Consider the following 16,229-nt stretch of genomic DNA (forward strand, 5'->3'; position numbering starts at 1 on the left):
ACGTTACAAATAACCACAGGGCTGAAGAAATTACCTACATAAGTATATTTTTCTCACAGACTGGAGGAAGACGCCGATAGTCAAAAACCAGATCATACTAAATAACGGTGCGTAGTTCCTCGTGAAGAATAGAATCTCTTTTGTACTTATATCAACCATGTGCATAAAAAGCAGGTACTGTCCTCGAAACAAAATAAAAATCGATTTATTTTCTATTCTGTTTATTATTCCGAACACCGTTACAAAAACATGAAATTTACATTTACTTATTTTCACTAATACAGTTCCGCAACCACTCATAACACAAATGAAATAAACAAAATGTGAAAATATATGTAAATGCTTACAATTTCCTCTGAAATTCCTTTTATAATATATCCTAATCGGTAGGGATACCTTGTCGGTACTAATAGCTACGATTTAGTCAAAGATGATTACATAGTCATCACGCGCGCCAAATAAAGAGGGTATACAAATCTCGGTACAGTATAATGTCATTTACAAACTCTGAAACTACTGAACCGATTTTAATCAAATTACGCATGTATCTGACATTTGGTGTAACCAAAAAATAGGGTATTACCAACTACTGAGCCACAACAAGTGGCTGCGTTCACTATTTGATGGCGGCTTTCCAATCATACAAATTTTAGTTTTGATTATACGTTGTTATTTTTTTGGTAAAAGTGCTTTATATATATTTATTATCCAATTTGCACGCAACTTGAATTATTTTAAATATCGCTTGTGAATCATTTCAGAAGGTCCCTTAATATATTATTAACTAACCAAAACTCATGTTATCTTCAGGTTCCAGCTTACTCTTAAACTTATGTATGTCGTGTACGGTACTTATATTAAAATAATTCCCGAATAAGTTTGACGACAAGAGAATGAACACAATATGTCAACGAGAGAAACGATAATAAATAATCTTCTACGTAATCCTTCTCTCTCTATTCTAGACTAGACTTAAAACAAGGACGTACAATTTTATAAATAAACACAGCAATACTCGTAACCATAAAAATATAACCAATGTGGAAAACGATATAAAAAAAAGTAAAATTACCCGGAATGACCTTCCGTCCCATTCAAATGAGGCCAATTAGAAAGAGACAGAATATCATATATTCCCCTTGGTCTTTCATTTACTCCAATTATTAAGAGGCGGAGGAGTATTACATTTAAAAGTAATTGTTCCTTTCTGAAACTCAAGTGTTTTCTAGATTTATTATATTTCCATGGTAAGTGAGTGGACTATAGGCAGACAGTACAGAACCAATCACGACACAAAACTGTGGTTTCAAATTTGGAAACAGTTCAAAATATTTTCAAATGAAAATTGATAAAATAAAGGAAATTATGATCAACTGCGAAGTTGCATATTTATTTGGTTTTCCTTGATCATTTAGATCTGTATTATAGATGATTTGTGTTTCACATTGCACCAAAATGATTTGTATATCGCATCTCAAAATCAACGATGAAAAACCATTTTCCGTACAATTTGTTTAAAATTTATGCAATATATTTCGAAACTGTTCCCATGTTTCCATCAAAGGGCTCGACTCATATTAAAACAAATCATTTCGTATGACTAAAAATATTTATTTAGGTACCAATATTTTTTATTCTAAAAGTACATGATTTTGAGGAATCTTTAAACAGCGGATTCCAAATTATAAAGTAATAGTATAAGTTAACAATAAAACAAGCATAGCCCATGCGCTAGAGATTTCCAATACATTTGTTTACAGCGCGCCAAACTTTACCAAATGGAAAATACACCTTAAATACTTAATTGTGCAGATATCGTACATCTAGGTGGTTGTTTCGCAAAATTAAAATCTTTCAACAACAAAAACAATAGAGAAATGTAATATCACATAAGTTATAGGTATGATGGTATATAAACTAACTTTACTTTCATTTTCATCGCCACACCAAACCTAAGAGTATTTTTTTTCTGCCGCGAAAGTACAGACTGGAAGCCATACTAATCACGCAAAATCCAGAAAGGGAAATATTTCCTTTCCATCTCTTTCTAACAACTCTGATTGGAGTAAGATGGATGTTCCTCGCTTTCCATCGACGCGTCTTGTTCATTGCGGTCACAAAAAGGTCATCACAAGACGCGGCTGCCAGTTTGTACTCCGTGGTTCGTGGTGGGTTAAATAAGTTTCGTAAACTGCCACTAGGGGAGCTACCCAACACAATTTGTGAATGCATGTTAATAGTTTGGTGAAAGCTTTGTAACTGAACGCAATCAATATAGGTACATTACATATTATATCTACAATAAAGTTTTTTTTTTTTTTTTTATATTTTTAATTTTTAGTACATTCAGTCTCTGGATTTAGGCACTTAGCATCCTCCTTTATGATTATTCAAGTAAAAATATATTTATTTCAATGCCATTCTAATTCTATCGATATCTTGTGGCGAACTTATGTTGCGTTACACCGCTAGAGGGAGCTAGTAGACCATATGAGAAATCGGAATTATCAACTGAATGAATTCAAAGTGCCCTTTATATATATCTTAATTCTGATATCTAGTATGAGGTATTTCGTATGTATTTTGAAATCGGCGAGCATTTTCTTTTTCCAAAAAAAATATTTTGGATTGTGACGCGTAACTCGCCTATCACCGCTTGAGAATCTTTTATGCATAAATTGTTTGTGCACTGATTGGTTTACACAATTAATTTGTTCACAAGCGAGCTCGCCGACCACACGTGAACTCACGAGCCGACTCCGTTTGCTGGCGGCGTCACCGGAAACCCATCTTTCACCACCAAATCTTTAACATCTATTTTGTTTGTCACCGAATCTGTTAGTTTAGCACTGTTGTTTCCTTTTCCATGTTCTGATTTATCAAAGGTTTTAATTTCTTTTTTATTATTACTTCCAGACTTATCACTTTCATTATTATGCTTATCAGTTTTTGCTTTGTCAGCTGCATTTTCGGAAACAACAATTTCATTTACCTTATGATCATTAACCAACCTTCCATCTCCAACATTAGCTTTTTCTTCAATTCGTGGAATCGCTTCTACATTATTTTCATTTACTTCCACATTAACCTGTCCATCTCCACTTACCTGTTCTTCATCAATTCTGCTCTGCTCCAACCGAACTCTCTCTTCTTCCACTAGTTTCTTTTCTTCTTCTGCCTTCTGTTTCTTCTCTGCGAGTTCCTTCCTCTTCTGTGCGTTCCACCACGGCATGAACCGCTGAAACATGACTCTTGAGCGGTGTTGGGGCTTCAGCACCCAGGACAGGGCCATGTCCGCGTCCGCGATCCTGGAATTGCACAAAGACAAATAAATTTACGTCGGTTACTGTTTAGTTAATATTAAAAACAAAGTGGAAAGGCCGAGTTCCTCGACCAAAGGGAGGTTCTGATTGTCCGATTTTATGTATGTTCATTCATTCACATAATTACGTCTTCGTAACCGTCTTAAAAAGACTATTCAGCCGTGTGGCTCAGCGATGGAACTGTCATTCAAAAAGTGACTGTTTGCTAACCCATGGCCTACAAGAACAATCCCAAGCTTATCAGCCTTTCCTATGTATGTATATGTTAAAACAATGCAAAGGGCAGGTACGACGGACTTTGTAATCATGAGATAAGAAAAGGAATGGCATGTTGAAATTATTGTTTACTATAATCTATTATACAATGCGATGTGTTGCTTGCGTCATTAAACTTGTTCCAAGCGTCATTTCCATATTGATAATGACAATAGGCGGTGTATCAGGCTGTATACTAAGTGTGAAACCAAGGATTCAAACTGGGCGTGATTTCCATTCAACACAGCTGACTGTTGGCTCTCTCTGCGGGAAGACGTGATTGTAGGTATGTTATTATCTAAAGGTTTCGAATTAACGCTGTTCAAAATGTTAAAACGATCCGGTGTATTTCGTATCGCTCGTTGGAGCCTTTCTTGGTCGACAACATAATGAGATCGCTAGTCTAGTAGCGTGCGCGTGCTCACCTGCGCTTGAACCGCTCGCGGTCGAGCGCGTGCCGCTCCCAGTGGCCGGCGCGCGCCTGCCGCGCCGCGAACGACCACACGCGCATCACGTGCACCTTCGGCGGCTGCGGCGAGAACTGCACCTGCAACGGAAGGGAACCGTTTCGTGAATAATTATAAATCTACACAATAACATACCTATTTGTTTTTATCAAACTGGGTACAATACAAATAGGAAACGCCGTCGTCAAGGAGATCAATCTCTAGGATAGTTTTAGATTTTGAATATTAAATGTAGGTTTCTTATGTGGTCCAGCGGTGCCCTAAAAGCAGATTACCAGAAATTCTCTGTGACACCGGAGGTCCCGGGTTCGAGTCCCGGCCAGGGCATAATGAGAAAATAACTTTTTCTGATTGGCCTGGGTCTTGGCTGTTTATCTATACAAGTATTTATTATAAAAATATAGTATCGTTGAGTTAGTACCTCGTAACACAAGGCTCGAACATACTTCGAAGCTAACTCAATCAGTGCAATTTGTCCCGTATATATTTATTTATTTTATTCTTACGGACACGGAAAGAATCGATATCGTTCGGGTCGGGCTTGGGTTAATAATTAGGGGGCACTTGTTTTGAAATACGTATCTTGGAAGAGATTGCAGTGCGACAAGGCCTTTTCTCGTATTATATTATTGCCCTGTATCTTTTATGGTGCAATAAAGTTCTAAGACGGTTTCAAACGAAATTGACAAAAGAAGAATTTGGAACCAAACACAAGAATTACGCACGTAATATGTAACTGCATAATGGTTGTCATTGCAGCATATTTGAGCAGAATTGAATACGTGACCCACACCATGAGCACAATGGCGGCCGCCTGCGACAGCGTGTTATCTCGAACAGCGCGACCGAACACAAATCAATGATAGATCCATTGTTACTCGGCGGACTAAAACGGGCTGTCGGCGGGTTCACTTATATCTTTTAAACTATCATTTGGCTCCCAATCGCCGCTGCGTTTCAATATCTCATCTCATTGCTTCCTCATAATCTAAAGTTGGCTAGAAATCATAATTCCAACTAACAATGGACTAAGGGATAGGTCGATTTCAGAATTGGTCTTTATAGACTCGTCGTTAAAAAACCTTCTTCATTAAGTCATTCTCAACCGTACCTTTCAATTGCACTTGCTTTATCTATTTCGATAATCGACTACCTTGGCTGTATCTATTTCTCTATCCATATTAACCACATCAAAATTAGTTACGGTTTCTACTTTGCGAATCTATTAGCTTCACAATATTGTCTGCTGTCTTGTAGGTTATTTAGTAAACCATTAGTTCAAAAAGCTGTTCACCCCGTAACGTAAGCAGATTTCCTTACCTTTCGTCACATCACATATCTTTTTCGAAACAGTCATGTCATCATGACGACTGACTGCCGTGAACACGCAACATTCTAAAAAATTATGAAATGCGCCCCTTGCACCCTGATGCAATAAAAGAATAAAGAATAGAAAGTGTACTGAGATGACAATCAGTTGAAACTTCACAGATAAAGATACGTAATCAAAATGGAAGAAGAACAAAGTTGAAAATGGAATCGTTTGTATTTCCTAAAGTTTTGCTCCGACACGACATTTTAAGCCGTGGTTGAAACGTACGCTGAAATGAAGGCAGAACCAGGATGTTGTTCTCTTATTTTGGCTTAGTTTCATAAAAAAAATTAAAGAGTTTTATCATAAATTAAAACGGAATCAAGCACCAGCTAGAAGTGAATGAGAACTTTTATTGATGATTTACCAGAACAGATCTTGCAAACCGTTTTAATGAAAATTACTTCTTCAGGTTTCCAGTGCAATTAAACATTATGATCGTATTATCTTAAATACAAATTTACTTTGGTAAATATACTGACACACAAATAGCGGAAGAGAAGCTGCAATTGTCAGCTACACTTCCATTGTTGGTTCGAAACAAGACTTTTTTATAATACGTTTAAGTATTCATCCAAAATTGTTTTTGAACTCGGACTACCTGCTCTTCAGAAATCTGTGACCGTAGAGATGAACAAAAAGAATTCAAAAAGAAATGTACATTTCTTTTTGAATTGGTACCAAAAATACAGCGACAGACGAAAAAACATTTGGAGACCGAAATGGCCAACAAAAACGAAAAAGTTATGATCCCTTGCAGAAAAAAAACGAAATACAAAAAACACAAATTAATAATATCAGATGAAAAATTGATGATATAACTGTGTATTTTCTACCAATGTCAGCAACAACAACTAAAGAAATCAAAAACTCGTGTATTATTATTATATAGGTATTTTACTATAAGAATAATCAGTAGTCACCTTGCGAGCCTGTGTTTACAAACATGGAATTCCATTGAGTCAGATGTGACGTCACGCGAATGATTCACTTCAATACGTTTAATTTTACTCTCGATAGTGACGTGGGTGTCGTCGGCCATGTGATGTCATGGACTCTAATAAACACCGAATTAGTCTCGAAGTCAAAATTCTGAATCTGGAATCGTCGCGATTCCTGAATGTTCTCTTGTGTACGAAACATTTTATTTGTCTTCGCAGATTATACTATCGGTTATTTTATCCCAGAATCATGGATTTTTTGGACATTGGAAAAACATTTTGTCTCGAGGAAAATGTTTCGAAAATACTACTAAGTTGTAAAATCATCAAAATAGATACTATCTGTATCTTTGTCGTATCTGTACACAAACGACGTCATTACAAATAACAACTATTCCAATTCGCGGTCAGCCTGGTGATTGAGAAAGTGCAAATTCATTGAATTCTTTCCTATTGACTTCCATTATTTATTTTGCAAGAATTAACTTGAGGGAAACCTTGCATAGTCTCTAGCGCGGGGATTCCCAGTAAAATGTTTCTGATACTGCAGAGCTCATTTTAGTTTATATGTTAAGATGCGGAAAAATACTGCATTTCTTTACGAGAGAGAGATAGAGAGAGACAACGACTCCTAATTGACTGCGGAAAGTTTTCGAATGACTGAAGTCCTTATCTTAATGTTTATGATTTACTAACAAAAAATAATTATCTATGTAAAGAAACGTGATAAAAGTTGTGTAATGAAATCCATTAGTCAAGTCTGTCCCTAACTGGAAGTCTCCCAATAAATTTGTAATAGCAACAGTTATGTAAAAATCAATTAGAGATAATGAAATATAGGCTTCCATCATGTTGTATTGAGGGACAATTATACAACAAAAAAAGGCGAGCGAGAACACTGAAGGTAACAAAGGTAAGCTAACTCACATAATTTTGTGAACCATTGCTGCAAATGATCATACAAAAGATTTTTGAAAAGCACATGTACTCAACAACCTATCAGTTACAACAATAGACACAGAATCTTTAGTCTTTCCCTAGTCCCAAGTGACAAAGAGAATTGTTTTTGCAGTTTCGTCTACCTGGCATGGGTCGACAATGAATTTGGAAGGACCTGAAGCCATTTTTCAACGCACTTTTTATACTACATAGAAATGCAAACAGGCTTTGCCATTCTAACGTTATAATAAAATATTACTGCCAGCGCAGTTAAAATTGCCTATTTAATTACTCATACTTAGACATTTTAACAAACAAACATACCGCGATAACCAGTTGACCAAAGAATTTAAGTTGCCAGTGATAATGCAGTCAACAGCTGTGAGTACACACTGATGTCTATGTTGTTGTAAATACATGCTATATTGCAATGGACGCTCAGCTTGGTTTCGGTACATCTGACCTAGCGACGAGGTCAAGCGGCCTAATAAATATACAATTTATTTATGATTACAACCCAACAAGACCGTTTTTATTTACTGTTTGACTACTTGTGTATTAGTGTCATATCAAACTTATCTGTATTACAATACTAACTTGAAATAGAGAACCTTATTTGTAGGCGCTAAATGTGTCGTTATACTTTTATTCGAATTGGAGCAAAACATATTTTTGCGACTAGTTACTAAGCTGCTTCTCGTCAAATGCTAACTGAGAATGCAATCATAAACACGCCAAGATGAGAGGTATACTCGGTCACACAGTCTACATGCGTACTAATATAAATGGGAAAGTAAATCGGGGCGTATGTTGCCTTTTCAAGGCTTAATCACAATCTGTTTCTGTACTGAGATAGTTTCATGATCAATGAAGGACACGAGCTATTGTAAATCCGCCTTATTAGTTACTTTATGTAGTACGATGGAAGTTTACTCAAGCGTAGCCGCGAACAGAGCCTAGTCCACAATAAACAAAGAGTAAACAATGCGACGAACAAAACGTGGCATTTTAAAACGTGACTGTTCTGCCGTGTACCAGTCGCAAGTATATATACTATGTACACTCCATTGTGGATTGTTTGTATAATATTAAATGTCTGGATAATTGGCAATGTAAATATTATATAGCAGAAATGACGAACGAAATGTCGGAAATGGTATGGTTTATCGGGACTAACGCCAGAAAATCTATTATAAGGCGATTACAATTTTGAACTGAATGATATGTGAGGTAAAGAAATATGATCATAAGAAACTTTGATCGAAAGATTGATGATAATGATAGAATATATATATAGATCATCGAAAATACACAATTTTTGCGAGGATTAAAAGCTTTGGCAGAGATAGCTAGGCAACAAAATGGAAGATGACAATAAATTTTGATTAACGCTTGGAATAACAACTAAGTCGAAGACAATCACAGTGAGAATACCCACAAACAATGACGCTACAAAAATCAAATTGTGAACTATCGTGGTGTGTTTATTTTAGGAGGTAGTCTTGATGTTATGAACCTTTTTCTTAACTAAAACAAAAGAAAAATCACTCCAACCGATCCTGACCCGACTGGTCAGCTACAACGGTTTCTGAATGCTCTAAAAAAGCAGAAATTCTGTAGTTTTAAGAATGTGTTCTTTGCAGCAGAAATTGAAATTATAGGTAGAGTAATGGTCAAACGGGTCACCCACGAATCCGCGTGTCAATTTAATTAGGACTGTACTTGGCTCGATTCCCTTTTTCCCCAAGGTTACGATTGCAAGCAAAACTAAATAAAATGTAATAAAAGTGGCACAGCCGAAATTATCTATACTAATATTATAAAGATGAAAAGTTTGTTTGTTTGAACGCGCTAATCTCAGGAACTACTGGTTTAAATTGAAAAATTATTTTTGTGTTGAATATACTATTTATCGAGGAAGGCTTTAGGCTGTATAACATGACGCTGCAACTATTAGGAGCGAAGAAATAATGGAAAGTGTGAAAAAAACGGGGAAAATTATTCATCCTTGAGGGTTTCAATGATGGCCAAAATAACTTTTCCATGCGGACGAAGTCGTGGGCACAGCTAGTATATAATATAGTTTGTTTTATTAGAGCTGACGATACAACTGAATAAATAACCTAACGAAATTTTCAATCAACGCTGCCTATCCCCTATGCCTTATACATAACAATCTAACACAATTTTAATTAGTATCATCATCATCTAAGTGATTTGGAGTCCAATCAGAAACAAACGCTTAAAACTCCAAGTTTTCGACCTCGAGCGGTTAGAAGCGGCGTACCTTCTCACACAACCTTCACAAGGCCGTCGTCGGACTGTCCAGGTAAAGTACAACTCACTATTTTGCAGTCGGTGGAAGTAATAGCAACAGTAGCCTTATCGCGTAAAGTTTCGTAGTATTTCATCAGTCGTCCACTGATAGCGAGTGGTATTGAACATGAAGTAGGGTAATTATTATCGGAGCAATATGTCGGTAACATAAACATCGACAGACATGTAGTACAGACAAGGACTTCGCTGGTGAAAAATGTAAACAAAAGCAATATTTCACCCTTCTCATTCTTACACAGCCAGCAAGACAAGAGAAAACTAACCATATAATGCGGAATAAAATATCAAAAGGAAATATACTTGTTTTAGAAAGTTACGAACGGAGAGACGTATACATTTTTTGGAACATAGAAATTATTAGGATTGTAAGTGCTTCTGAGAGTTCGGCCATTGAATCATGACTAATTCATAACTATATGTATGCTGGGAGTAAGAAATACTTATTGTTTATAATGCAACACATAGAAATAATATTGACTCATACAAATAACACGGCGGGCCTCCGGAAATGTTGATACTACAGATAAGATGAGAGATTGCTGACCAAACAGCGCAGATAACGTAGGTTAGAAAGGAGGTCGTGGACCTATATCTGTTATTTGGCACGACAGAGAAGAATAAAACAGTTTCAAGGTGAACAAAATATAGAAACTAGCTCATATAACATCAGTCAGCTCTTCCTAATCCGTCGAAGCAGCGACCATTAAGCCTTTGGCTGATTGGACACATGGTTTGGTATAGGATTTGATTTTGTAAACGCTGACCTCTTAATTGCCAGCTTCAACAAGAGTGAACTTCTCCAATTATACTAAAGTACAACAACGGATGAACATTGAACTTCGCAATTAGTCATCAAACCCAGTTATCTGTACTCTTTTAAACATACCACTGCCATAGAGGCAAGCTTTTTTATACATAGTTCATTGACAGTTTGAATCATGCTCATGACTGATGGATGATGTATCGAATCATCAATTAAAAAAGGTATTTGAAATTCGGAATATAAAGCCTTTGCTTCTTTACGTTTTGTAAATTACCACCTCACATGCTTCTTCAGCGAACTCCACGCTTAGAAGCCGACGACCAAACTGGAAAACACTATTTTGGAAACCCACGTTTTTAGTTCAGTGGCATGAACTCTTATATAAGAAGAAAATTTATCAAATGACAGCCGTAATCAGATACAGAAAAGTGAACCAAAAAGAATTGGAACTCCGCGGTAACAACTTGACGCATTCTATGCTGTCTACCCACTCTGGATTTTGACTGCTTTACATAAAAACAACAGATGCGAGATTTCAATGAGATCAGTTTGTCGTCAAAATAGCCACTCGGCGTCATCTCTGGATATACTGAGGTCAAACGCTTAAATTCAACGTTCAGGGACTCAGGGCAGACTCAGCGGTACTAAGAAAACATTACTTATACTTTCCTCTTTTGGTATGCGTTAGTAATTACATCATAGCCGTCCGTATGCTGTATTTATATCCTCTTCATCCAGTTGTTGTGGGGCAGAAATCACTATGAGCGATAAGACCGGTCATTGTGCTTTGAATGTTTTAGTGAGCAATTAAAGAGTTCTAATTTCATTCACCATTCATCAGAGTAGCAGTCAAAAGGAGTTCGTTATGCCGGTCAAGCAATGAGTGAACTTTTGCCGTTTTCAACTGCCTTACTTCCGATACTGAAGTAACTAGTAGGTACTTTAAGGATCCGAGCAAACGAAACATTGAAAAAATAGTCATTTCTTAGTTATACTTTGCCTGGGACTACACCAGCATAACTTATATAAGTACGAAGCAATGGAAATGAGAATCCCGCATTACGTGCACAAAGCCATACAACTCCGGATGCAGCACATTGTATTGCGTGCAACATCGTGAGCTGTTATGCGACAAGGCCTTTCGCCGCGGAGTATCGGTTACGCTGTGTACCCAAGCTGTTTCGCTCTCGGCAAAATAGAATAAGAACGTGCAGCCTTTTGCAGTAATCATAGTAATAAAGCAGAGATGGTGACAAGAGGAAAGGTCACCGTCTACTCCATCTGCAATCTGTACTGGACATTTACGAAGATAGATCATATCAAAACTTAAATGAGTGGCAATTTACTCACTTTTACAAAGTATATGTCTCAACTTCCTCTATCTTAAAGGCTCACCAAAAAATACTGAGAGAGAAGGTAAAACATATTCCTTTTCAACGTTCGGGAATCGACCCCCAGTGATGTATATGATGATGGCGATGTCCTTAAACTGTGACCCACATCCAAAATTGGCACGTCAATGTCTACTGTTACCGCGTTACCTATGTCTTTGGCGCAAGAAAGGTTTATAAACATTCATGAGGAACCTCGAACAAGTCTGGACAGCCTGTAGGAGTCTTTGGGTTGTGGGAGGTGCGCGGGAGTCGAGTGGAGATCAAAGAACAATAGACACGACCCATGGATTTACCGACATTTCGGTTATACTCGTAAGGATTCTGACTGGCGCTGCAGTGAGAGAAGAACTCTTTTATTATATTCTGTCAAATAATATATTATTCATTGTCATTTGTTGATTACACAATTTTTTATTATAATCAATCGTTTGGTCTTAAAATCGAGACAGGAGTGTCACTGACTTATAGCAGTATACCATTATATTAAGGTATCATTTTAAGGGTCATTGATAATACCATGTAACAAGTTACTATATTTCTGAATTTATTTCACCTCTAAAAACTTCCGTATTAAAAAGTGATTACTATACAGCGCCAATAAAAACGCGATAAAACCAGATTTGATACTTATTGCGTAAATTATTTCAATGTTGATAGTTATGGCTGTTGCATTCGTGTCAGTCACGGTCAGACAAAGAATGACGCTGTCCTTATCTTCTTGATACGAAGAAAAGGGACGGAAACAACTTTAACACTACTGTGTTCAACTTTTATTTTCATGTCAAACAGGTTTTAGTAATTATACAACTATAGATTATTTAATGAATATTTTATTTTATTAAAATTACCTACTTACTTGAATTCCAATGATTAGAATTTCAAATTGTTGTAGGTATTTAGTCTTTTCTAGATTATAAAGACAGCTACGGCCTAGTTGCATTATCTGTTAAAATTTTAGGGCATTAGGTAAAAACTCAAATGTTAAGGGGATGTTTGGTATCGCTTTACGTAAAAACTAATGGACGGAATTTGGCGTTTTGAAACTACTAGGTACTTTATTAATTTTCAGATAAAAAAAATGTTAATAAATCCTAAATATGAAAACATGAGGTACATAAAAAATGTCGCAATGAGGACCTTACGCCGAAAGCTACGCTGGTCTTGCAACTCTTATATGTACATATATCCAAGTATGTCATAGACCATCATAAACCAAACGGACGAAATTAAATCAAGATAATATTGTTATTGTTGGCAAAACGACGCGGCAGCAACGCCGCCTACATTGTGTTACACTATTACTTCCTATTAGCAGAGGGGGTTAGCCAGTTATTACAGGAGCATTGACTGCCCAATTTTTGAAGGTGTTGCTAGTTTTCAAAGAAGACTTTTAAGGTCACATTTAAGGACCGCTGCAAACTTGAACCATAGCTTACCGGAGTATATAAATGTAAATCTAACATAAATACTTAATAGACTAGCATTTTTCAGATAGTAATTAAAAGATTTGAAAGTTTGTAAGGAATAAAGTGAGACACTACTCAACCGATTTTGATGAAACTTGGTGAGATCTGCTTAGAATAGACCTTAAGAATAACTTTTATTCTGGATATTCCAGCCCCAAAAGATAGTATTGACTAAACTCACCTTCTTAGGCGGTTGGTTCTTTCGGAGCTTCTTCTTGGCATCATTGAGCAGCAGCCCAGTAGACTTCAGATCAATAACTGACTCAAGTTCCAGATCTTCACTCGGTATCTCCGCACATATGTTAACTGCGTGATCCACTTCATCTTTATCTTTCTCTTCATACAGGCTTCCGTCTGTTAGATCTCCAAAGGTTTTTGTGATTTTATGGGGCATTCTCAAGTCGCCTGACTCGCCACAGCCTGAGTCACTGATTTCAGAATCTGAGTCAGAATATTCAGAATCAGAGTCAGTCTCATCTCCGAAGACATCATGTGAGATATAGCAGCTGTCTGGAGATTCTTCAAAGATGATAAATGAGTCTTCAGATTCGCAGTCTGATGGTCGCTTGGCTCGTGGGCTGTCTGTGAACACAACTTGGAAGGAATCATCACTGTCCGTGCCGGAAGCTGAACGGAATCGCCCGGCAACCTCATCGAAACAGTCTTCAGTAGATGATGCTAAACTTTCTACTGATTTATTTAAACCTACACTAACTACTGGAGAATCTTCAAAGCTCGACAGATCCTCCACTATTTCATCAGCAAAAAGCATGTCGTCATGAATCAGTTTGGTTGTTTCTGCCTTTTTCCGCTTCCCTGTTGATAGTCGATGCCGGTTCTTGAATCGTTTGTCCTGTACTTTGGCAGTTGGAATGACTTTTGGCTTGGCTTGTTGTGTTTGAAGATCTTTGACCGGTTCTGGGGCAGAATCGGAAGAGTTGAGCATGCATTTAGTGTTCTTCTTACGTCTCTCCTTCAGAAGTGCCTGCAGCTGCATGATTTTAGATTCACAAGAAGACACTGTCTCCATGGTAGTTTGCGGCTCCTCAAGCTTCATGCCATCACCCACATCTGTTTTCACTACACAGGGTGTAACATCGTCTTCTTTGTTTTCATTAACACTAGGATCCTTCAGATTCATCACAGCGGTTTCAATCTTCATTTTGGGCGCATCAATTTCCAAAACCTCACATCCCTGATATTGATATGGAATAGTAAATGTTAAGGGGTCGCTGTTACTATCACTGATGAAGTCTTCAGGACTGAAAGCATCTTCAAAGCTGTCTTCAACCGAGCCGGGCTGCACAAACACTTTCTTCTTTCGCTTAGATCTGAATGTGGTGCACTTAGGAGATGTCTGAGCAGGTTTGTCGGTTATCAGCTGCCGCACCAGGTTCAGCTTGTCCTCACAGGCAGCAACGACGCTGTCGCAGCCATTCATGTCTGAGCACTTGTCTGTGTGAGCTTGAGCTTCAATATTTTTATTTTCAGATTTGGCGCCGGGCCAGATTCCGGGCTGCGCGTCTTGTGCGGGCAGCGACTCGCAGTCGTGATAAGACAGCTCCGGTGAGCTCGCACGACCCGAAATTTTCCTGTAAATCACGCTGCACATGTGCAAGGCGGACCGAATCAACCAAGGCTCGGGCTTCTCACTCTTACCCTCGGATTTTTTGTCAGTGGCTATTTCCGAAAAGGTTTTAAAATCTGGGTGGTACATATCGTATAATTCACTCTTCATGTTTTTGTCTGGATCGGAAAATGAATATGTTGAATAATTCACGGACGGAACGGAAAGGTTTATGTTGCGCCTATTGCGCCAGTTGACACCTGTAGGTATATTCATGGTAGCTAGCACAAACACAAGATTCACCACAGTCTAAGAGGATGCTACGCCATCATCACTCACGAGGACATTGTCCCGGTTTTGGTAAACTTAGGAATGGATAAATGCTTCTTGTTGATACAGCTATTCATTCTAGGACTAGGACACAAGGTAAAAGGCGAAGCACGCCAAGTATGTGATTCTGGCAAGTAATCCGATGAATAACAAGAAATTGAGTAAATTCCAGTACTGGGAATCACAATGTCACTTGCGGGTATTTTGTTTTCTTTGTTTGCAAACGCGTAATGGAGCTCCATTGTAACGAAAATAAATAACACGTCTTTACACTTCAGCCATTTTGAGAAAATTATTCCGACATCTGGCTGGCCAATGGCGAAGACTCCGACAATAGGGTTGGCTATCTGAAATCGATTAATTGATGATTGATTTCTAAGCGCGAACGATTAATTTTTAAAATCGATATTAAGTACTGAAACGGTCCTGGTAATTGATGTTTCAACCTTAAAGCCCATCATTAAATTTTTTGTACTTTTTTTGGTAAAAGCCATAAAATGTATCCTTAATATAACGGCGTTTCCGATAAAGCGTAAGTTACTCAAGAATTACCCAAATAGCTGTATGATTACTTTCCTTTTCGTCCATAGAAAAAATAGTTGCGTTTTTTCTTTGTGTTATAGACATGTTCATATCAGGCACTATGACTTTGATATGATAATTATTGCTTTTATCGAATTACTGAAACAAAAAAAAATGCTAAGAGGTCAATTATTATGTTATTTCGTTTTTCATTTTAATGGATTTTTATTAACATTAATGCTTAAAAAAACCATTTCTTGAAATCGTTCTTTAAGACTTCGTAAAACAGAAACTGTCTAAAAAGGCTCGCCTGGCTATGCATAATAGCGGGTTGGTCCCAACATTAATGTATGGGAGTGAAAGTTGCACGCAAAAGAAGCACGAAAGCAGAGTAAATGAGAGCGTTAAGGAGTATGATCGGTGTGAAACTGAGTGACCGGGTAAGGAACAGCGTGATAAGAGAATGTTGTGACGTGAAAGAAGATGTAGTAACAGGAATAGAAAAGGGTATGTTAAGATAGTTTGGTCATATGGAGGATAAATGAAAGCAGTG

The 16,229-nt window shown here is 37.4% G+C and overlaps 1 protein-coding gene across 1 annotated transcript; it reads right to left on the reverse strand.

The window, feature by feature from the left end:
- Positions 1–2,307: 2,307 nt before the first annotated feature.
- LOC106136005 (uncharacterized) lies at positions 2,308–15,475 on the reverse strand. The gene is made up of 3 exons (XM_013336431.2): positions 13,439–15,475; positions 4,004–4,125; positions 2,308–3,308 (listed from the first exon to the last, which is right to left on the reverse strand). The coding sequence occupies exons 1-3, from the start codon at positions 15,098–15,100 to the stop codon at positions 2,747–2,749; spliced, it is 2,346 nt and encodes a 781-aa protein (XP_013191885.2). The 5' UTR covers positions 15,101–15,475; the 3' UTR covers positions 2,308–2,746.
- Positions 15,476–16,229: the final 754 nt, after the last annotated feature.

This window comes from Amyelois transitella, chromosome 30, assembly GCF_032362555.1.
Source record: "Amyelois transitella isolate CPQ chromosome 30, ilAmyTran1.1, whole genome shotgun sequence".
Taxonomy (NCBI): Eukaryota; Metazoa; Arthropoda; class Insecta; order Lepidoptera; family Pyralidae; genus Amyelois; species Amyelois transitella.

Coding starts and splice junctions, on each gene's coding strand:
- LOC106136005 (XM_013336431.2), bottom strand. CDS start 15,100: ATGAATATACCTACAGGTGTCAACTGGCGCAATAGGCGCAACATAAAC. Junction 4,126..13,438: donor AGAACCAACCGCCTAAGAAG/GTGAGTTTAGTC, acceptor CTTCCGTTGCAG/GTGCAGTTCTCGCCGCAGCC. Junction 3,309..4,003: donor CGCGAGCGGTTCAAGCGCAG/GTGAGCACGCGC, acceptor GTGCAATTCCAG/GATCGCGGACGCGGACATGG.